General features: G+C 38.9%; 1 protein-coding gene across 2 annotated transcripts in view; it reads left to right on the top strand.

The window, feature by feature from the left end:
- CFAP251 (cilia and flagella associated protein 251) overlaps positions 1-22,697 on the top strand; it is a 2,280,288-nt gene extending 2,257,591 nt beyond the window's left edge. For both annotated transcript variants that reach the window (XM_044068613.1, XM_044068614.1), the window contains one exon: positions 22,368-22,697. In XM_044068613.1, the coding sequence (XP_043924548.1) occupies positions 22,368-22,513 (146 nt within the window). In that variant the 3' untranslated portion in view covers positions 22,514-22,697. The remainder of the gene's footprint in view (positions 1-22,367) is intronic.
- Positions 22,698-22,929: the final 232 nt, after the last annotated feature.

Genomic DNA, 22,929 nt, shown 5'->3' on the forward strand with positions numbered 1-22,929 from the left:
GTCGATAGGGAAAACTGCAATTAGGGGTACAAAGAACAGACAAGAGTGTGCTGGAATGTACTGGAGGAAGATGGGAAAGAAACCAAGGTATTGGGAATAAATAATTAGAAAAGATGTGGATTATGGGCTGGTGATTGCCTTCCCTGTCGGGGACTGATATTAGAGGGGGATTGGTAAATCCTGGGTGGAGGACCTGCACTGGTTGAGTTTTGAGTTAAGTGCACAGTGGGGCTGCTGTTGAAGGGGGGTAATTGGTGGGGCATGTGGAGTTTACACGATGGCTGTGGGAGTCAGTCGGAGGAGACTGGGAGGTGATATTTGATGTGCCATTCACAAGGACACAGTTGGAGGGCATTTGTGTGGCTCCTGGTTGTGCAAAGTCTAGGGGATTCGGGATTTTTGCCTGGAGGTGTTTGCATGGATGCTTTTATACCCCAAACAGACTGCAAAGAATTTTTCTTCGAGAGGATGGCAGGTGATGGAGGTGTGGTGGGGAAGGAGGGGATTAGCTGGAAATATGTTTTGGGTACATAATGGTTTGGCAGACTTTGAGGATTCCCTGCAGAGTGCTCTGTTCGGGAGTACTGGGTAAGCAGACACGTGTAGCTAGGGAGGTGATTTTTTTGAGCTGGGCTGTAGGATCCAAGTTGCCTGGACATGGAGGGGCCTTGTTGGGTTTCATTCTGGTGGCTGCTGAAAGGGGAATTGCTGCAAGATGGAGATCAGAGTGTAAATCAACTATACTTGGTGTGGTGAGTATTGTGACAGAGATGGAGGGGCAGGAGGTGGGATCATTGGAGCAGGTTGGGAGTCAATTGCATGGAGGGAAGTGGAAGTTTTGGGAACAATGCATACAGCGGGGTGTTTTGGAGGGGTGAGGTTTAAGGGAAGGCAGGAATTTAATAAATTATGTAATGTTATTTGATTATGTTTTATATATAACAGTATGTGTGATGTATAATGTCTGTAAATGTAAACTCATTCATATGGTTTGGTTAACTTTTATATACATATACGTTTGCCTATGTCATAAGTGATAATTCAATAAAGGTGTTTAAAAAAATAAATAAAATGAACTATCACACCCTCCTCAGTTGTCCTGCAACACCTTAGGCAATAGATTCCAAAAAGCATTTCTAGCAGACAGATGGGTTATACATGAAGAAAAAGAAGAAAGAAAAAAAATTGATACAGCTTAACCTGCTGGAATAGATAATGTTAAAAAAGTTTCCTGTTATGCTATTACATGAATTCATTTTTTTTAATTTGACACTGGCATGATGCTCTAGCTTCACCTCAGTGCCGTATTGTCACATTTGATTCCCTATCAGCATTGTACCCATTATACAGTGTCTCTCTTTCTTCATCTCTCTCCCCTTTCCAGTATGTCAGCCTTAGTGACTCATCAGTGAAAAATCTTACTCCCTTATAGTCTGAGATGAGAGTTGGACATTATGTGGCCATCATATGCTGCTAGTATGCATTATTCTTTCTGTACCTTACTCCCCTGGCTAGGATACATAATTGAATGTGCATTACTCGCTTTGTCAATCCTTTTGCACCTAAAGCATTCTTGGCTTAGTTTGTGTGCGCTGTGCTCGTACAGATTTTCCCAGATTACTATATAATTTGCTTAGATCTACCATTACATCTAGAATTCTTTTTTTTTCATTTTTTATAAGAATTCCTATTCCAGAGCATCTCATTTGCTACTATCTAAATACCCACTCTGTAATGTCTGTATTCTTTACCTTTTTTCTTATTGGTTACATCTGGTATCTAGTAAGCAAAAAATATCCATTTCTATTTTTTATACCATTCCACCATCACTAACACCAATGAATGTGATGCATTCTATGTGGGCAAGACTGTAAATAAACTCAAGCGTAGGATTTCATGTCATCTGTCAGAAATCCACTCTGGATGTAAAAATAATGCACTAGCCAAACACCTTTGTCTTCATAAAAGACACACAGGTTTTAAGTTCCAGATCCTGGATCGCATAGACATTGGTGATCTTGAAGGAGACATCCCAAATATTCTGGGGAAACATGAACTCATGTGGCAATTAAAGCTGAACTCTTTTAGGAAGCCTGGACTAAACTACTACTGTTCAATTAAAAGTGCACTGGAACTTAGAAAATTGCCACACTGTTTACATGACTAATTTTATTTTATTCTACCAGTTGGTTTTAAATACCATTTTAAATCAGTTGTAATTTAAGTGTATATTTTGTTTCTATCACCATACATTTTTTTCTTTTTCTGGTTCTCTTTTTTCCACTTTATTCAAAATGATATGTAATAACAATACTAACTAATTATACAATTATATATATTTTTATAGAAAGTTTTTAGGGTTCTTGTACACAGACCTGAAGAAGTCTAGAAGGAAGAAAGTGATCTTTGTTAACAATAGGTTATGAAAATAGAATATGATTTTTACAATTGATTTTTACATGCAAAGTGTATATGTATATATTTATATATATATTTTTTGATTGCCAAATGGACTAAGGTTGATATATTTCCAGCCATGTAGTATATTGTCTTGGATAAAATCACAGACTTAATAATTTACTTAATAATCTGGTTAAATAAGAGGTACCGCATCATTATAAATTTTATTTAAAGTACATAAGGGTTATATTATTATGACAGCTACTAAGTAGGGCAGGACCAGCTCGAATGTCACACTGATGGGGGAAGGGATGTGAATTTAACATGTGTACCAATAACACTTTGTTTTACAGCACAATAAACCACTCCCTTGCCTGATAAAAAGTATATATATATATTTAGAAAGCTTGTGAGGAAGCTATTACTCTATTTTTGTTTTACTTGGATCGCTTGTCTGTGTACTTATAGGATTTTTGACTGGAAACAGACTGTCTGCCTTGCTTGGATTACTTTTGAATACTTAGTAATTCTGTACAATTTTATATATATATATATATATATATATATATATATATATATATATATATATATATATATATTTTTTTTTTTTTTTTTGACTTGACGGGTTTAAGTTTGCTACTTCTACTACTTTTGTCTGATCTGTTTAATATACAGTGATTAACTAGAGATTTATGGACTGAAAATCTTCCACACAGAGAAGTTTCTTACACTGTTTTGTTTATGGACCCACTACACTTGTTTAGTGGGTTGTTTTGAGACTTCGGGGATACCATGGAGATTACTTGTTTTTTTTCCAATATGTGTTTGTGAATCCTGCAGTGATCTTATGGCATACATCCTACAGATGCTTGATAACTTACCATGGCAGTAAATATATAAATAATAGAACTAATGGTGAATAGAAATATGAGTGACCTGTGTAGTCAGTGGGGCCCACAGTAACAACTGGGGCTCATGGCTGTCCACCCAATACACTGACTGGGCTTTTTACTTGAAATGTTTTTTTTTTAATTGTTATGATTCTTTCCTCAACTGATGGGTTTCAGATCTGACTTGGCTGCTTCTTCCAGGTCCTCAGAGCCAACTCTCGAGCTCTTCCCATTACCCATAATGCCCCGCCAGCCTAACATACCTCAGATGTCGTTTGCTGCCATATAGCTACAGACATGGATTGACTCTGTCTCGAGCCATCGGGTGTATTTTATTATAAAATAGTTTTCTCATAATTTTTAGCAGGAGTATCTCTTAAGCTTCTTTCTTCACTCGTCCTCCCTTAATCTGAGATCTTTTCAGCTTACTAATTGTCAGGTTCTTTTTTTTCCTTTTACTGAAACCATTGTTGGTACTTCAGCTTTCCTTTTCTTGTCTTTTCCTTTCTACCCTTGAGAAGGTATGTCTTGATACCATTGTTGGTAAATGTCTGTGTTTATAAAAATAAATAAATAATACATAAATATATTCTACTTTTTTTTAGTTATTTCTCATTGGCTTAAGACCTTTTGACTTCTATTATTATGGTAGACAAGCCAAATGGATTTAAATAATGCATTTCCTGTGGGCATAAAATTCCCAATTCAGATGCCCACAGGGAATGTGTCTATTGCTTGGGTGCTACTCACTTGGATTCTGAATGTTCCTTCTGTGCTGGCTTAAATGCCAGGGCACTAACTAACAGAAGAAACAAATTAGCTTTGAAGGGCCTACTTCCTTCTTCCTCCTCTTCTTCTATTTCAGTTGGGGCTCAAACTGCCTGCAAGAAACTGGACAAAGCAAAGCCTGATTTCACTTCTAAAGACAAGGATACCAGAGAACGGTCTCCAGATCCATCAATGCATATGGCTCCATTCTTACAACCACCATCCAAAATTTCAATGAAATTGGATCTGACTCCCACAGATCCTATTACAGCGAAGGCGAAATATCCACTAATCTGGTCACCTCATTACTTGCTGGATCCGATACCTACTCAACTTCCTTCTGCCTTTCTACTGGAGTTTCCATGTAAACACTCCAGGCCATTGTCTACTAGTTCTTCACTTAGTTCCTCAAGGAACTTGTCCGAGGCTGAAGTCGATAGGACGATGAGGAAATTCCTCAGAGCTCAAATTCAGATGGGGGTAATTCCACCTTTGTCTCCCATCAGATCTATGAGCCTGCTCATTACCAGTCCTAATTTAGTTTCTCCTTCTCTGATCTGGCCTGTGGTTTGGAAATCTTGGATCTGAGATCATTGGGAGTGTCCTCATTGGATCCAAAGACAGGCCACTTTTCAACTCCAGCTGCTTCCCTGAACCATCTGGCTCTGAGTATTTTGTAGCAAGAGGACTCTCAGAGGTGAAGCATCAGCACTGGATCTGGGGGACCAGAATCGACTCCAAAATTATCAGAGCCATCCTTGCCCTCCAGTGTTTCAGAGCTGGACATCTGTGGTCCAACTCTATTCATGGGTGGAAAGACTGGAAAGATTTAGGGGTTGGCGGTGCAGGAGAATTTCATTCTGGTGCTGCCAACTTCAGTCTCCTATAGGCACTCTGTAGAGAAAGGACATCCCTAACCCCCTTGGATCACATATCTGTACCACTTTTGAGTCTTAGCTCTGATCCTCATGCTTCTATCCCACTGGGGCAGCCAGCCAGTTCAAGTCTCCAGTCATTCCCTCAGGAGTCCCCTGTCACTTCTGATACCTAACCAGACCATTCCACTGATAAGGTCCCTCTGAAGAGAACATGTAAAAGGAAACACTTAGATTCCCATCAGAAATCTCTCACTGAGGGCACTGACTTTGGTAAAGGGGAAGGGTCACTCAGATATCCTAAGACGTCTCCTTTGGAGACATACTTGAACTCCTAAAGCAAAAAGATGGCTGGTCATCTGACACCCCATCCCAAGAGGTGTCAGTGTTCCTGGTGTCTTTTCAGGTTTGGCCTGGCTGTGTCTTTAGTGACTCCCCCCAGCTGGTGAACTTATAGATCTCATCTCACGCAGGGCTTGGAAGGAACCAGATACTGTGGAGCCCAGCCCCAAGCCCCAGGTAAATGTTTAGCCCCCCCCCCCCAAAGGACAGCATACACTGGAGCAAGCAGGTCCTGGTGAATGCTATAGTTGTGGGTTTGCAGAGAAGAGCTTATCTGTATACCGCCCTAACAGAGAGTCTTGGACCTCGGACATATTCGGTAAGCACATTTATGCTACAGGGACCTTTGCTGTGCGGTCATTGAATTACTTGGCACATTTCACAAGATTGCAAAGAGATTTCATAAAAGAGCTCTCCAGATCTCATGCTAGGCCCACATCTGTAGAGAACCAAAATAGTCTCATCAAAACTGGTCACCCTTCAGTCAATAGTTAACACATCCATGAGGTTGATATCCCACACTGCAGAGGGTACCTCACAGTTCCCGGTTCAGGCACAGCTATTAGGAGATATGCCTGGATGCACCTATGCAACTCATCATTCATCAATGCTCCATTTGATGGAGCTTCTTTATTTGGCTCAAAGGAGAAAGAAATGCAGAAGTGGGAGGGAAAGGCCTTTTCTGATGTGGGGATCTATTTTTCTACTCCTCAAAGGCTCTTTTCCTGGAATAAGCAAGGAGATAGAAAGATGTGGCTTGGAAAGTCACAGGGTCCTTACCAAGACTCATGAGGAGATAGGAGATAGTTTTCCTAGATGGTGTGTGTGTGTGTGGGGGGGGGGCTGTAAGGAAGATGTTTCCCTTGTGGCAAAAGTGGTCCACAGAACAAAGGCTTCCTGGATTCTTTATCACACAAACCCTACCAGAGCTGCTTGGACCCGAAGCCACGCATGTCCATGGAGGTTTTGCAGACATCCACCTTGGATGTACAGGAGAAACTGTGGCTGGTTATTACTTAAGGGCCTAGGGATGTTCCTCAAATTTTGGTGAGGAAAGAGGTTCCGACTACCATTACTGAGTGTCTCCAGGGGTCAGAGCCTCCAAAATTCTTCAAGGCTGACATCCCACTCTAAAAGAAGAAATAATAAACATATTTTTTCCTTCAAGGCTGACATCCCACTCTAAAAGAAGAAAAAAATAAACATATTCTGCCTGTTCCAAAAGATCCTCAGAGTGAATTGCATAACTTCACTCAAGGCCTGTTTAATGGCCTTATGGCTCTCAAGCCTCCACAGTGAGTTTCTGTTTCTGCTCCCCATTGTTTTCTACCCATCTTCTGAGGAGGATGCTTCTGACTCAGATGAAGAGTCCCTGACTTATTCCTCCCAGATTCCTTCACCACTTGACCTGACTGTGGTTCTGAGGAAGAAGAGTTTACCAGTCCTGACTCTCCTTTTGAGGAGATTTCCTTTGGTGATACTGTTTCCAGAATGATGGAATTTTTCAAATGGGACTGTGCTCAGGTGTCTGATGTTCAGAAGAGGTACTATGAGCTCCTACAAATGGAGTCTCATAGACCCTCTGCAATTCCAACTGTTATTGCAGCCTTGCTTGGATGCCTTTTCCACAGCTTGCCAGGCTCCTGTTTCCCAACCACCTGCTTCCAAAAAAAACTGACAGGTTTTATAGGGAGATTGAGATTGGCATAATGGTTAATATATTTGCCTTACAGACACAAGGTGCACAGTTTGATTCTCACATGGGTTAATTGACTAGGCTTAAATCAATAAACCTATTTATATGGTGGGAGGTTGGTATAATGGTTAAGCTGTTTACCTTAAAGACACAATGTGCATGGTTTGATTCTTACATTGGGTAGTTGTCTAGGCTTAAAATGGCCCACAAGGGCAGATAGCCTAGTACTAATCTATGAACCTGTAAAGTGCCTGAGGATTGCAATTGTCTTTATAAGTGTCCCTCTGCTGACCCTCTGTGGTGTCTGTGGCTTCTGATAAGCCTTCCAAATAGTTGCCTTCCACTAAATTGCTGCCATCTGATAAGGATAGCAGAACCATGAAGAGGCTGGGTAAGAAGGTGTATAATTCTGCTACCCTGGCCTTTACAGCTGTTAACTATCAGACATATATGACTAGGTATGTTTGGCTCTTCTCTCTCATGCCTGTCAGGCTATTTCTGATCTCCCTGATTATAAGGGGAAACCTGTGCTCTTGCTTTGCTTGAGACACCCTCCCAAGTAGCTTGCCCTTCCACTAAATGCAGCTATGATGTAGCCGATGCTTAACCAAGGCTTCTGCTTTTGGATTTGTTTTGAGGAGGTATTCTGACTTCAGCCTTTGCCTGATGATATCAAGGCTAATCTGATGGATGCTCCTGTACATAAAAAGCATTTGTTTGGTGCTGCTGCCACAGAGTTGTTTAAGTCCCTGCAAGAAAGGGGCAAAGCCTTACAGCAGCTGAAGCATATTTTTGTTTCCCCTTTGCCCAAGTTTCAGAGGAATTATTTTTACTTATTTATACTATTTACTGCAATTTTTATTGCCTGCCACTGTATTTACTAAACTACACCATTGTACTGCAATTGTCTGCCTTATTGTGCCTGTTAAATCATATTTACTTTTTACAAAGCTCTTTTTTTTACCATTTCACTGTTTAAATATTTGCTGGTACTTTTCACTGTTGCAAAGCAGTCTATTCTGCTTGTTCTGGTTTTCCTGCCAAGCAGTGCTAAAAGAACTTATTTGTTAGCATTTAAAACATTCTTTAAAGTTTCCTTGCTGATTTTCTGCTATTTTAAATGTTTTTTTCTTGTCTCACTGTTATTTTTCTGCTGTGGTAAACATGCTCTAGTGCTTCCTGCCAAAACTAGGGTAGCTAGTAGCTGTAGCATAGCCAGGTACAGGTTTGCTAAATATGTGTCTGTTTGTAGAGGCTGTTTGTTTTGAGCACATTTTCCAGGCCATCTTGGATTGGAAGGGACCGTTCTGCACTCTAGTGAGAGGATTTTGCTGATTGGAATCTGTCTGGTGAAGGGTGGGTGAAGGGTCTAGGGCCTGGAGTAAGCATCCTCATTGGTCCTTTTGAACCTTTTTAAACTTTGTAGCTTCTGGTATTTAAACCCTGTATTTGAGCAGGTTTCTGTTTGTTTGGTAATTGTGCAGCACCACACACTGCCACACAATTGTGTGCCATAGCTGGACAGATGAATTCAACAGTTTTTCCCTTAGACACAGCTATAGCACATTAGTGTAGCCCTCATCCTTAGTGCTTTCCTGGTCAAAGAAATACTGCTAGTGATCTGAAACCTATTAAAGTAAAAAAAAAAAAAAAAAAAAAAAAAAAACAGGCAGAAATATCCATCCACTGAGCTCCTTCTTGATCGATCCTAAAAAGCCCCCCTTAGTAATTACAGTCTTCAACCTAGCATTATGGACAGTTGGACCACCCTTGTTTCTCCTGCCAATTTTGTTGACTTGGGTCTCTTGCAACAGTGTAGCAATTGCCTCATGTACACCGATATCATTCTACTAATATCTTACTCTAGTACAGAGTGTGGGAGATGCATCTACACCAAGAATCTTAAATCCATGCTCCCTTGCACTGAAAACAGTAACATGGAAGAGGTTGTCAACCCACCCAGCACTACATGTGCACACAGTATCACTACTCATACACACAGTATGCATCTAACACAAAAATCAACATATGCAGAGGTTCTCTCAAAAAAACTACCAAAACACCAGAGGCCTCCATAACACAAGACTGTTGCAGCTAACACAGTTCCCACAGCATCCATGATAATTAGCAACACCATGTCTCACCAAACAAGCCCAAAAGGCATAAACTCAAAAAACATATTTTCTAGTCATTGGCGACTCAATAGTGAGACATACGGATATCCCACTCAACAGGTTGGACAAGGAGAAAGTCACAGTCAGTTGCCTGTCCTGTGCCAGGATTCATCAGATCACATGTGCACTCAGGTCTGTCAGCAACAAGTACTATTATGACTCTGTCATAGTTCATGTTGGAGTGAACGACCTAAGACATACTTGACTGGACTATATGAAGAAAGACATGATTGAGCTCTCTTGAGTATGTGTCCCAAGAAGGTATGTCCTAGCCTTGAGCAGCTTACTACCCTTAGCTAGAATGATGCTACAGTATAAACAAAAAATAATATGTATTACATTTCAGACATTTGGTCAAAGTGTTACAGGTACCATGATGTCTTAGTTGGAACGTCTTATGTGTGACAAGATGTATAAAGTGAACATCTGTACAGATGTATTTACAAAATTGACAATTACCACGTTTGTGTTCCAATTTTTTGTATTTTAAGTTGTTTAATACACTTTTCTTGTCCATTATAACATAATTTCTGTTTGAGGTTACTGCTATTTTTATAACCAAAGACTAAATTATCAGTAGTGATATCCTTAAATGCAGGTCTGTGTTTTAATATTGTCCAGTGTCTTCTAATTATTAGTTGTATTTTCTGAGTATTAACATCATATGGTAAAATCAATCTGAATTTCACAATATTATTATTTTATTTTTTATTTTTATTATTTGTACTGATATTCAAAATATGTTTATCAGAACAAGTGGGGTGTAAATGTTCAAGATAGACATTTTGTATTTTCTTAACTGATTTCATTATGTTTTCTCTGTTATAATCTCTGTCAAGAAAATCATCGGCCATTGTGCTTAATTGTTTATTCATATTGTCTCTGTTGGTATTTAATTTGGGCACTTGAGTGAATTGGTTTTTGACTAAATTGTTAAAAATGTGAGAGGGGTGCACACTTTGTTTATGTAAATATGTGTTTTAGTGTCTTTCCCAAACAGCATTGTTTCAATGGATCCATTAGTATGTTTACATAACCTAATGTCTAAAAAAATCAATTTGTGTGAAGTGAATAATGTGGATTAGATGTTGAATGTAAATTATCCACAAATTCATGAGAAATAGTTAAGGATCCATTCCATATTAAAATAAATCCTCAACAAAATGTTTATAGCATAATATATTATCTAAATATTTATTCTTGATGTTATTAAAAACAAAATTCAATTCTCAATCATTTACTACAAGATTTGCATAACTGTTTGTCATGGGAGTACCCATCGCTATCCCCTTACAGTGTTCATAAATTTTATCATGGAAAAGAAATACATTATTATCTAAAACCAATTCTGTTAGCACACAAATAGCCTCAGTTTCATCAGAAGAAAAACCTGCATAATGCTCAATAAACTGTCTTTAAAAATTCAACCCCTGTTTCATTAGGAATTGATGTAAATAAGGTATCTACATCTAAACTTACAAACTAGCCTCTCTACTGCCCCAAAGGTCTTCAAATGCCTTACTGCTGTGATTGCATTCTGCAGGCTAAGGGGGATACAGGTCTTTCCCCAACTGGACGACCTGCTTATTCAGCCCTCTTCTCAATAAATCTTACTTCAGCATCTACACTTTACCATTTCTCTCTTGCAAACCATGGGGTTTACTGTAAATTTCCAGAAGTCATTCCAGACTCATTCTCAGGATCATGTTTTTTCTGGGTTGCAGGATCCCGACTGTTCCAATGCTGGCATGCCTTCCCCCTCCCAAGGCCTTAACTCTCATTGCTTTCTTTCAATCCCTTCTTTCTCTAGCTTCAGTCACAACCAGAGAATTTCTGAGGGCTCTGGGTTACATGGCTTCCACCATTCCTATGCTCCCTCTAGCCAAGCTCCATGTGAGAATGCTTCAGTGGTTTCTAAAGTCAAGTTTGGCTTCAACATTCTCATCCTTTAGATTTTCTGTTCCCTTTACTTCCGTGGATCAGGCTGAAACTTCAGCGGTGGATTCATCAGTTGTCCCTCAACACAGGGATCCCTTTTCAACCTCCTATCCCCTCTCTGGAACTTTTCACAGATGCCAAGATACAGGGTCTTTGCTTGCTTCAACAAAACAAAGACCACATCAGTATCAAAGAGATGAGAGCTCTTCTGCTGGTTCTTCTGGCTTGTTATTCTCTTCTTCTTCCAGGGCCCCTCAAGATTCTCTCAGACAATATGACAGTGATGTGGTATGTCAACAACCTGGGGGGGGGGGGGGAGACGCAGTCTTATCTCTTATGCAGATTAGCTCTTCAAGTTTTGGAGCTGGCTATCCAGTATCAGATGACCCTTCAGACAGTTTACATTCCCTTAGATCAGAACATAGTGGCAGATTTCTTTGAGCAGGTCCATAACACTATCCCAAAGTGGATACTTCACAGGGATGTGCTTCTGAACAGTTTACTATCAAAATGTTGAAAGTCATAATATTTTTTAAAAAAATACTGAATTGTTTTGACGAATTGGTAATACCAAATTATTACAATGTCGGAAATGGTAACAAGAATGATCAACATTTGAACTTCCAAACTTCCGTTATAAAACATCCATGTTAGTGTTTACATTTTTGCAGAGGAGCAAGCCCACCATGCACCCTCTACCCCCCCTGCATATTATATATACCGACTCCGAGATCACACTACAGTGAGGAAAAGGATGCATTTCCTAATCCGCACTGTACCATGATCTCCCTTCACAATGCTGAACTCATAATAGTGAATCAGGCTTTACTTTTGCTATCATAAGTCTGTAATATTTCAGTTTGGCACTGTGTAAGTTGAAAAATGGCACATTCGAACACACAGTATTCAAAGAAGTGCCTTTCAACATTTTGATAGTAAACCTTCTAGACATTGTCCACCAGAGGGGTACTCCTCAAGTAGATCTATTTGCCTCCCCTCTGAACAGACAACTTCCTCTATTTTGTGTCAGAGTCCCATGCCCTCTGGCCTGGAAGGTGGATGGCCACTCTTTTTCTTGAAAGGGGATGTTTCTTTATGCCTTCCCTCCCCTTTCTCTCATTCCAAAATTCCTGTTCAAGGTAAAAAAGATGCCCCCAAAATCTTGCTGGTGTCTCTCTTTGGCCCAGACAGCATTGGTTCTCCCTTCATCTTCGTCTTGCCAAGGGCAATCATCACAACTTATTTCACAGTGTGGACCTACTCACACAAAACAAAGGATCTCTCATCCATCCCCACCTGTCCACTCTTCAAGTGACATTGTGGGTGACAGGGTTTTGATCCCCTACAGACAACCTTTTCTGAGGATGTGCTTCAGGTCCTGCTGGAGGCCAGGAAACCCACTACTAGGAAATCTTCTTCAAATCTAAGAGGTTTTCTGTTTGGTAAGGGGTTTTCTGTTTGGTATCTTTCTCATAACCTGGATCCACTTACTGTGGATGTTCCTTTGATTTTCTCTTACTTGTGTGAATTGCTCAATGCTGGGTTGGCCTATTCTTCTGTTAAGGCCCACCTATCAGCTATCTCTGCTTGTCTGCCTTTGACTCCCCCTTTAGCCTCTAGATTTGAGGCCAAATAGTTTCTGAAAGATGTCCTTCACATTAGGCCTTCCAGGAAGCCTGTCCCTCCTTCCTGAGACCTTAATTTTGTTTTAGAAAATTGACTCAAGCTCCTTTTAAGCCTACCACTTCTGCTTCCTTACAGCATTGTACTGGGAAGACCGCTTTTCTGCCACATGGGTGTCTGAGCTGCAAGCCCTTTTGGCTGTTCCCCCTTTTAAAATAGTTTTCCATAGGGAGAAGGTGTCCCTTCATACTAATCCATCTTTTATGCCCAGGGTGGTTAATGAGTTGTCTCTTAATCAGTCTATTCATTTACCCACTTTTTCCTTCTCTGCAGTCTGCTAGTGAGAAGGTTTTGCAAGCCTTGGATTTGCATAGACAACTTAGATATTATTTGGATAATACTAAAGCTTTTTGTTAATCTGAACAGCTTTTTCTTTCATTTCATCCTAGGTCTTTAGGTTTGGCTGCTTCCAAGCAAACTATTTCTTCTTGGATATCTAAAGCCATTTCTTTTTGCTATTCTTTTCTTGGGAAGAGCCATCCTTCTTCTGTTAAGGCTCATTCCACTAGAGCTGTGGCTTCTTATGGTGCTTTTTCAAGGGTTTGGATACTAATTCTATTCTTGAACAGTGACCTGGACTTCTGTGAATACCATAACTAAACACTATAAATTGGATGTAGTTTCTAGGGCCAGAGCTGGCTTTGCCAGAGCCATTCTCCATGGCTTCCTAGAGGGCTCTACTGCCCCTTCCTCCTCCCAATATTCTTCCTTAGCTTTTGCTTTCTCCCTGTTGTAAAGAATACTGCAAAAGTGATATGGAATAGCATAGTACAGTTGTGTAAAACCTTATCATAAAAGTAGATGTCCTTCTCTTCACTATTGCAGTATTTGCTTCTTCCCTCCCCTCCCCCAAGTCCTTTTCTCTTCTGGATGTGCTTGTTACCTACTCTTATCCTTAGACTATCATTCCTACTGGGGCTTTTTAGTTCTGAGGATGGTATGTCTGGACATTACCTTTATGCCCTATGCCATACACAGGGACCACATGTGTGACATACAGCATAGCGTTTACAACCAAAACGTTTGGGTATACTGGCCAGACATTGGAATACCCCAGGCAGGGGATCCCAATTGTAAAGAATACTGTAACAATGAAGAGAAGGACATCTACTGTTATGATAAGATTTTACACAACTGTACCTTCCTTTAGCCAGGTTTCACATGTGAAATCTGCAATGGACTCTATCGTTACAGTGGTCTATTCTTCAGCAGCCTTTATTCGCCCCAGTCAAGATCACAAAAATGTCTTCTTTGGAGGCTTCACTCAAGTTTCTCAAGGCCATCCTTTTGTTCTTCTCCTGCCCATGGCCATGATGACCACAGACATCTCCCAACTGGGGTTGTGGGACACTACTTGGGAAGGACAGTCCAAGTTATGTGGTCCCCAGAAGAGGCCAAGGCACATATCAATGTCTTGGAAATTAAAGCAGTTCTCCTTGGGTTGCAGACATTTCAAGATGCTCTGCCTTCCAGGACAATTGCTATTCAAATGGGCAATATGTTTGTAGTCTGGTGCATCAACAAACATGGAGGAAGCAGCTCTTACCTGCTATGTTGAGAACAAATCAGTGTGTGTCAATGGGCGATCTCTTCCAGCCGCTTTTTCCTAGCAATGCACATGCTAGTGAAGGACAACATGATTACAGACAACCTAAGTAGATCCATTCTGATGGCTCAAAACTGATCTCTTAATGTCAAAGTGATGGAGAGAATTTTCTATCAATGGGGCCAGCCATGCTGTGACCTTTTTGCCTCTCCTCTCAATAACAAGTGCAGCAGGTTCTTTACCCTGGTCCCTCCAATGGGGGAGTCATCGAGAGATGGTCTAGTCCATGATTGGCCCTCCAGTCTACTCAGTGCTTACCTGCCATTACCTCTAAATCCCAAATTTCTACAGAAAGCATACCAGTTGAAGAGCACAGTTATGCTCATTGCACCTTTTTGGCCTTGTTAAATTTAGTTTCCCTTCCTGTGGCCTTAACTTTTGCATCCATCATGGATACTGGAGCCCAGTCCAAACCTCCTGTCTCACCCAACAGGAATGACTCATCACACATAACAGGTCTCAAGCTGACCATGTGGTTTCTCCAGTTCCACTGATTGCTAGCAGCCCAGGTATTTCTCCCCGGTCTGTCATATTTTATTATCTTCTCAAAAGGCTTCTACTAGGAATCTTTACAAAAAGTAAATGGAAGAAATTTCCTTCCTGGGCCCTTAAGAGATATTTAGACCCTTTTTCTGCTCCTATGCTAGCCATACTTGTTTTTAGCTTCAATTTTTTAATGAAGAGGCTATTTTTCTACTATTATGGTGCAGTTCATTGCAATTTCAATCTTCCATCTTGGTGAAAATAATTCTTCCTTAGCTTCTTCCAAATTATGCAAAGCTTTTCTCAAATGAACCCTCTCGCTTAGGCCTTCAGTAAAGGATCCTACTCCTCCTCCTTGGGATTTAATTCTCTGGCTTCAAATTCTGACCCAAGGCCCTGTCAACCTTCAGCCAAGATAGACCTTAGGTTTTGTCCTGGAAAACAATTTTTCTAGTTGCTATTACATCAGCTGGATGAGTATCTGAACTTCAGGCTCTCTTCTGGATGCCACCTTACCTGTTTTTTTCACAAAGACAAGGTTTCATTATGGACCAACTCATCTTTTTTGCTATAGCTTCTGAGTCTAATATCAATCCGGTCATTAACCTCACAGTTTTTTTCTAACTTTCTGAAATAAGGGAGAATATATGTTCCACTATTTGGATGTACATAGACAACTTAAATTTTGTTTCCATTGGACCAAAGACTTTCCAATGGCTGACTAGTTATTTGTATCCTTCTCAAATTACCCTGGCCAAATGGTTAACTGATTGCATATCTTTTGTCTATAGTTAAAGGGGGTTACCCTTGCCTAAGCTCCCTAGAGCTCATTTCACAAGGTCTATGGCTGTATCCTTAGCCTTTTGGTCATGAACGTCAATAAATAACATTTATAAGCTGCCACTTGGTCCAGTACCCATACTTTTATTGCTCATTACAAATTGGATTTAGTTTCTAGGAACAGTGCTGCTTTTGGCTCCGCAGTACTCCTAAACATCCTTCCGTGAGGATCACCCAAGGTTCATCTAGCTGGGGACTGTCCCATCAGCTGAGGAATTAATGAAAATGACATCAGGTAAAAAGGTTATGTACTCACCATAGTGTTACATCTGTAATGTCCATTTTCATTCTTCCTCAACTTCTTGCCTTTCTAACCCCCTTCCCTTTGCTCCTGGAGAGACCTAAGGGATACTACTTTGGGAATTATTGTTCCTTGTTTGAGCTACAGGACTACTCTTTTACTCTATACCTTTTTAAGTTTCCATAAGGTATTATCCCTTGTCTGCTGAGGGCAGCAACTCAATCTGAGGTTCTGAGGTATGTTAGGCTTGAGGGGCATTATTGGTAAAGGGAGGAGCTCGAGAGTTGGATCCGAGGATCTGGTAGAAGCAGCCGAGTCAGATCTGAAACCCATCAGTTGACGAAGAATGAAAATTGACAACACAGATCCATTGTTATGGTGAGTACATAACTTTTTAGCATTGTTGACTCAATTTATTTAACTTGTGAGCTGAATACAGTAGTCGGTGAGACTAAAATAAGGTTTTTTTATAACATAGAGAAAAACTAAAGCAAATAAATAAATGCCACCTTGAGTATTTTTTGATACTGTGTTGTGACTAATGATGTTCACACATGTACAGTAGCAAATAGTTACTGCATGAATAGTAAAGTAAGGGTTACAGGTATATACTGCAATGTGTGAGCAGCTTCAGTTGTGCACTGTATTTATTTAAAAAAAAAGATCTGTTCACCCTGTAGGATTGCCGTTGGTTTCAGAAGATGTGGCTGCTGCATGATGTACAGGTAGGAATGGGATGATTTCAGTCATCAGATGGTTGAGATAAGACACACAGGAACAGAAGTCCAACTGTACCTAATTATAAGGAACCTTCCTCCATGCACTGATTTTGCCTGATATTTTTTCCCTCTCCCTCGTAAAATGTTGATTTTTTTCTAGTAAATTAGCAATGATTATGTCAGTCCATGATGATGGACATTAATTTCATATTTGTTCGTACTTGTTCATAAAATACATCTAGATCCAATCAACTTTTTTATGTCAATTACTGTATGTACTATTGGATGAAAGTAACTTACTCTTAAAATGCATGTCGATACAAAGCGTTATGTCAGTTACAATATTGGATGAAAGTAATGTCCTATTGTCGTGTACTCAGTTTAAACAGTTTGGTTTTGCAACATTAGTGTGCACTCATGTGAAATAATTTGGAATTCGTGGATTACTTTGTGTTTATAATATTTAAGATCTGTCCTTCATTTTGGACCTCATTATTTTTGATATTTTCCCTGATTCTTGCACGTAGAGGTTGAATATTATTATTTTTATGACAATCAGATGAGGTATATGCCTCAAAGTGGCTGTAAGTACTAACTACTAAGTGAAGGTGGGGGCTGCCTAAGGATAAAACTAATGGTATCCTCTTGTTATCTGCTCTGTGTCTTTATGTGAAACAAATTTAAGCCACATTATTGTGTTCATAAGTGCTATTTATTTATTTTACCACAATCATACATCTGTGTTGTCTGGTTATAGGAATAATTGTCTCTGCTGCTATATTCAAGTAAATTGTATTGTTTTAGCAGGACTAGTTTGCATTTATGTGAAATAAGTTGGAATACTTATGCCTACTGTTTGTATGAAACTAATTTGAACTTCATAGCTGCAAACTGTCTCATATTTTTGTTGTTCATATAATTTGTGGTTTTCTAGCCAATTATTGAAAATTGGGGTTACTAAATAGTGACAGATATTCTAGTTTCAGATTTTGCATTTTTTAAAAATGAATGTTAATGTAAAAACTGGTTCTAGCAACTAAGTACATGTGAGTGATACTGAAAAACTGCCTCTGATTTTGGAACTTTGTTCATCATTATTTTTTGGCTTTTCCATTGATTTGTGTGATAAGAAGCTGATTACTATTATTTTTAAAACAGTAAGATAAGTTGTGCACAACAAAGTGGCTGCTGGGTATGGGTATGTAGGCTGGCTGTGGATGAAAGTACACATTCCTATTGTTTGCTTTGTTTAAACAGCCTAGTTTTCCTCAAGACTGGGGTGTATTTGTGTGAAATAACTTAGAAAATTTGAGGGGCTGTCTATGGATGAGAATGACTGATCCTCCTGTCTTGATCATATTAAAATGTGATTAATATGACTGTGCAGGAACATACCACTCAACCTGCAAACATCAAAAATCTGGACAAAGGCTCATGGAAAGTAGGAAGGTCCAATGCACAAACAATCTGGACACTAATCAACATAACATTTGCATATATAATTATGTAACCCCACCCACTCCAATGCAATTGTGGGAAACTGCCATTCAAATGCAAATTGAACAACAGATAAAATATTAGACATAAAATATAACCAGAAAAATATATAAACACAAAATATAAATATAATCAGGACAATAGTGTTTTATTTATATTAACAATGAAACACCTCATGTCTCAACTCTGAAAATGTTTTTTACTGTCAGCATAGCCTCATAAAGTCACATTGATCAGATCAACAAATAGTAGGAACCAAAATGTTATTGGAGAAGCTAAAAAATGTTTTTTCAGCTATTTTTTTGCAGCAGTGATTCAGTTATCTAATCTGCCAAGCAAATGTAAATTTGGAGTTTGTGGCTTGTATACATGTTAGAAGTCCGAACAAGCCTAGGTCTAAAATTACTAGATATGTTTTATGGCCCTTTGCCCATAGGTGAATATCTTTTAACAACGACTGACAATTGTGGTGTGCTAGAAAATTAATCTGCATCAACTACAACTGTTATTCCAAGCACTCAAGATCTTTTCAATATTAGGTAGGCATACTTCATATACATGGAACTGACTATGCAGTCCTTAATGCTCAATACTTTTCAAACTCAGTTGTAAGATTTCTAGACACAAAAAAGTAACATCATTGTGGCAATAACCAAATAGTCTTGTAAAAATCGTATGCATGCATTAGGCAAAGAACTGAGAATGAAAAAAAATGCAAGGCAAGAGAAGCATTACTAGGCTTCTTACCTCGTGACCCCCTTTACTTTGTACTTACTGGGTCTGGGAAGCATTATCCCTTTTCTTAGACATTTTGTCTGATCTACATATCTCAGTGTAAGTACTAGAGGTATATCTTAACATATGTATACATTTACAACTTTGTTAAACTTGAATTATTAAATAATGTGTAAACTGCCTGCACACTTTTATCTTTAAAAGACTTTGTACTATAGTTATAATTTGCTATTCATTAAATGTCAGTAATTTAATAATGTGTATACTGAATCTACCTAATTTTGTCTTTAAAATATCTTGTAGTGCAAAACTATTTAACTTTTTACTTTAATTTTTATTAATTTGATTTCCTTAACAAGGGTATCCACCCATCCCAGGCTGTGGGGGACATTGGTGTTTATGAAGTTAACATCTCTTTTCTAACGGTATCATTATAATGTCCCAGGTTTAAAGCAGGTTGTGACTTCATAACTCCCTGGGTGCCATTTCTAGCCTTGAGAAATATAGTCAGCAACTCAAGGACTGACTGGAACTTAACTCTAGCTGTTTTTTTTCTGCTTTTCACCTCTTAAATTCTAATAATTTGAATGGTTGGTGATGCACCATCACTAAAGAAGCAAAATTGTAAAATTTTAGAGGAGCAAATCTGGACTAAGGATACTAACAGTACAATTAATACGATGTAGCAGTGCTTGTATTCCAGTGCAAGATGCAAGATTGGTTTTGGATATCAGCTTCTTCTGAGTTCTGCAGCAAAATGCATGCCATGTTGTCATGGTAGGTCATTCATTTTATTAATTTAGTAGTGTTGCTATATATAAGTAACACAGACAGTGTAGTGTATGTGCCAGTAATGACGATGATTCATTGTGCTGCCACATGTGTCACTCTGGAGAAGACTGCCTGCCATACAAGTCAAGTGCCCATTTCCATTATAGCATGCAAGTACGAGTCCTCTTCTAGCTTCCATTTTCAGTAGAGTGCATCCACTAACTAAAAGAGGATCATAATTGTAAACCAAATTAGTTAAATACTTTAGCTATCTTTTTAGAGTTGCTCCTAATCCCTTAAACCATAATTCTAGCTGAAAATAATAAGCCCTGGCTATTTTACTGTACTTCATGTGAGCTGTACCCCTTGAATGATCCTGCAAATTGAAATACCTTATCTTGTGCACTTTCTGCGTAACTGAAAACAGTAGTTGTTCAGCTGTAAGGAAGAGTACATGTTAATCATTTTAGGATGAAATAGTCACAACAGGTGTATGAAACAATGTTGTATGTTTGAGCTGTTTATTTTCTTCTCAGAAAGGGCAAATAAGTTCTGCCACTGCCATCTAGAGGCTAAATGTTGTGAAGCATGAATGTGTCCTACTTGCTTCATAACACTAAATTGTATCACACTTCATTGGTTTATTAAACATCCCAGTGGTATTTTCCTTATCTTTTTGGTAACAAGATTCTTCCTAACCTATTTGAAAACTGTGAACAGGGGTGATATATTAGTTTTTTTTTTTGTTTGTTTTTTTTTGGGGGGGGGGGGGTAAACAATTTGAGGGAAGCAGTCACTTCAGCAACCCAAGTCAATGTCCATTCAAGTTTAAAAATATACCCACAAACCAAATAGATATAGCAACTTTTTTATCAATGTATGTGGTGGATTGAGGCTTTGCTATGCCCGCTACAAGCTTTCTTTCATGAATCCGGCTCTGAGCCTTTAGAACTTAAACTGATTAAATACCAGATATATCTGTCGATCCTCTGTAGTCCTCTAAAGGTTCCTAATAAATCTCAGTTCTGTCTCCAAAATAACTCTTGCAGCTCATATGCAGTTTTCTCTCTGTCTCTGCACCCTATTTTACTTTCTTGTTTCCTGTAATTGCCCTGTCAGTTGACTGAGTGAATTACCATCCTGATGCAGATTTGTAGAATTTAACTTAGCATAAAGTTGCTTTTCATGTCTTGTACTAAATTCACTACCTTTCTGTGTACCAGCTTCAGCTGTCAGTGATGTTCATGTTAATAAACCCTTGATGGTTCCAGTCTTCCTAAACACCTTGCATGTTGACCATTTTAGTGTACTTCCTGTACTGTTTATAGAGTTATAACTGATATTTGGCAAATCAGTTGTACCTTTTCTAACCATTGCTGTACTGGGGGGGGGGGGGATGACAAATGTCCATTTAACAGGTAAGCATTGCTTGGTTGAAGTAAGGAGATTTTTCTAATATTGCTACCTCTGGAGACAGGACTGATTTATTTTGTGGAGCCATGAGAGGCTGCAGACTATCTAGAACTCAATGGCTTCTGCAAGCATAGCATCCTCCATACCCCTGGCTAAATTCACTTCTTTCCTGTTCTCTGCCGCACTTATAGTGATATATGCTTAGCCATACCTCCTGTGCCCCAGCTTTGGAGTTCTTTGGAGATCTGAAACAGTGGCATCCCTATTCCTAATCTGCCACAATGGTATTTCTTGGTGTATATTCTGCCTACCTATTCCCATGATACCTAAAAAGAACAGATGTATGTGTACAGATCACACTCTGCTGTATCTAGCTTGCCCTTTAAGGGGCATGCCTCAGGACTGCAATTTTATGCACTGGGGGACAATTCAGCTGATGAATAATCTGGTTAAAGACTGACACCTACCTTCCGCAGACAGTTTCAGTACATTTTTATGAATCTTGCAGCACTGAACTTAGTATTCATATGTCTTTGGTTATCTTATTCACTTTTTTGACTGGATGGGTAGGCTGGTCATTGAAGCCTTTTCAATCACAACCTGGGTGCAGAAGGTAGAGAAGTACAAGGAGCTGATTCAAATATAATATTTCAAAGAGTACACACAGTTTGGTTATACAACTTATGCAAAGGCTAAAATGTTCTTTTGTCTGTTTTATTATCACATACTGTCCCTTATGATAAGTACCTCACACAGTTGTACTTGCCCCAGGGCATGGCCTGCAAAAAGGGATACTTCCCAAATAAAATGCTATCATTAATTTATAAGATGTTGTGAATTTATCTTTGCAGTTTTCTCCTTAAAACAACTTACTCCCTCAACAAAATTGCTAACTCAGTTGCAGGAAAGTTGGTGTAGCATCAGAACTGAAGGATTATAAATTGTACTGTTATTTGCTATTTTTGTTTTACATCCTAAACGTAACTGAACTTTATAGTTATTACACCACAATGTAAAATATGTATTTATGATAAAAGTGCCTATAGGTGTAATTTAGAGTATTGCATGTGTTTATAAAAAAACATCCTAATTAGAGTAGTATTAAACATTAGTAGGATGCATTTTTTGGAGGTATAGTCTGTCTTGCAAAATATGAATGACAGCATTGATTCATAGCAAATTTGTTTTGGGCCAGTATGTTTTCCACCTATCTCTACTCAAACCTGAAACTGAGATTTTAAGTATGTTTTTATTTTTTTGTTTTTTGTTTTTTTTTTGTGTGTCCATACTACACAGATGCTGCAGCATTACTTGAGAAAGCTATTCCTTCAAAAATGACACACCAAATATTCACAGTTGAGCTTCTGGGACTGCAAACTGGCGTATCAGAGGAAGAGTCTTCTGAAGAACCCATCACAGCTTGTACATCTGCAATGTCCTGAATGACTTAGCCACTCTCTACTTTAAAAGTTTCTTAGTAACTAACTTTCCATTTATTTCTTTTGAAACACAGACATTTATGTGTATAATAAACCTATTATCCTTTTATTTTAAAAAGTATTGATTTTCTTTAGTTCAGATACCATGCATAGTCTCTTAATAAAATGAAAAGAAACAGCTCCATAAGTTTTGCCTTTGTCATATACTGAGTTTTTTGTGAAAAAAGAACTAAAGGTGCACTCATTAGCCATGCAGCTGTATTTCCAACTAGAATGGTGCTTGTCAGGGTTTCTTGGCCAACCCATCTTATTGGAGGAATAGCCAAGGTTGAAGATTCAAGCATCGTAGAGAAAACTGTGCTTTCTTTTGGTGCACTGGGGTAAAGGATTCGGTCTAGCAGCAAAGTATTCCCTGACAT

This window comes from Protopterus annectens, chromosome 4.part0 (assembly GCF_019279795.1).
Source record: "Protopterus annectens isolate FY-2018-M chromosome 4.part0, PAN1.0, whole genome shotgun sequence".
Lineage (NCBI taxonomy): Eukaryota > Metazoa > Chordata > Ceratodontiformes > Protopteridae > Protopterus > Protopterus annectens.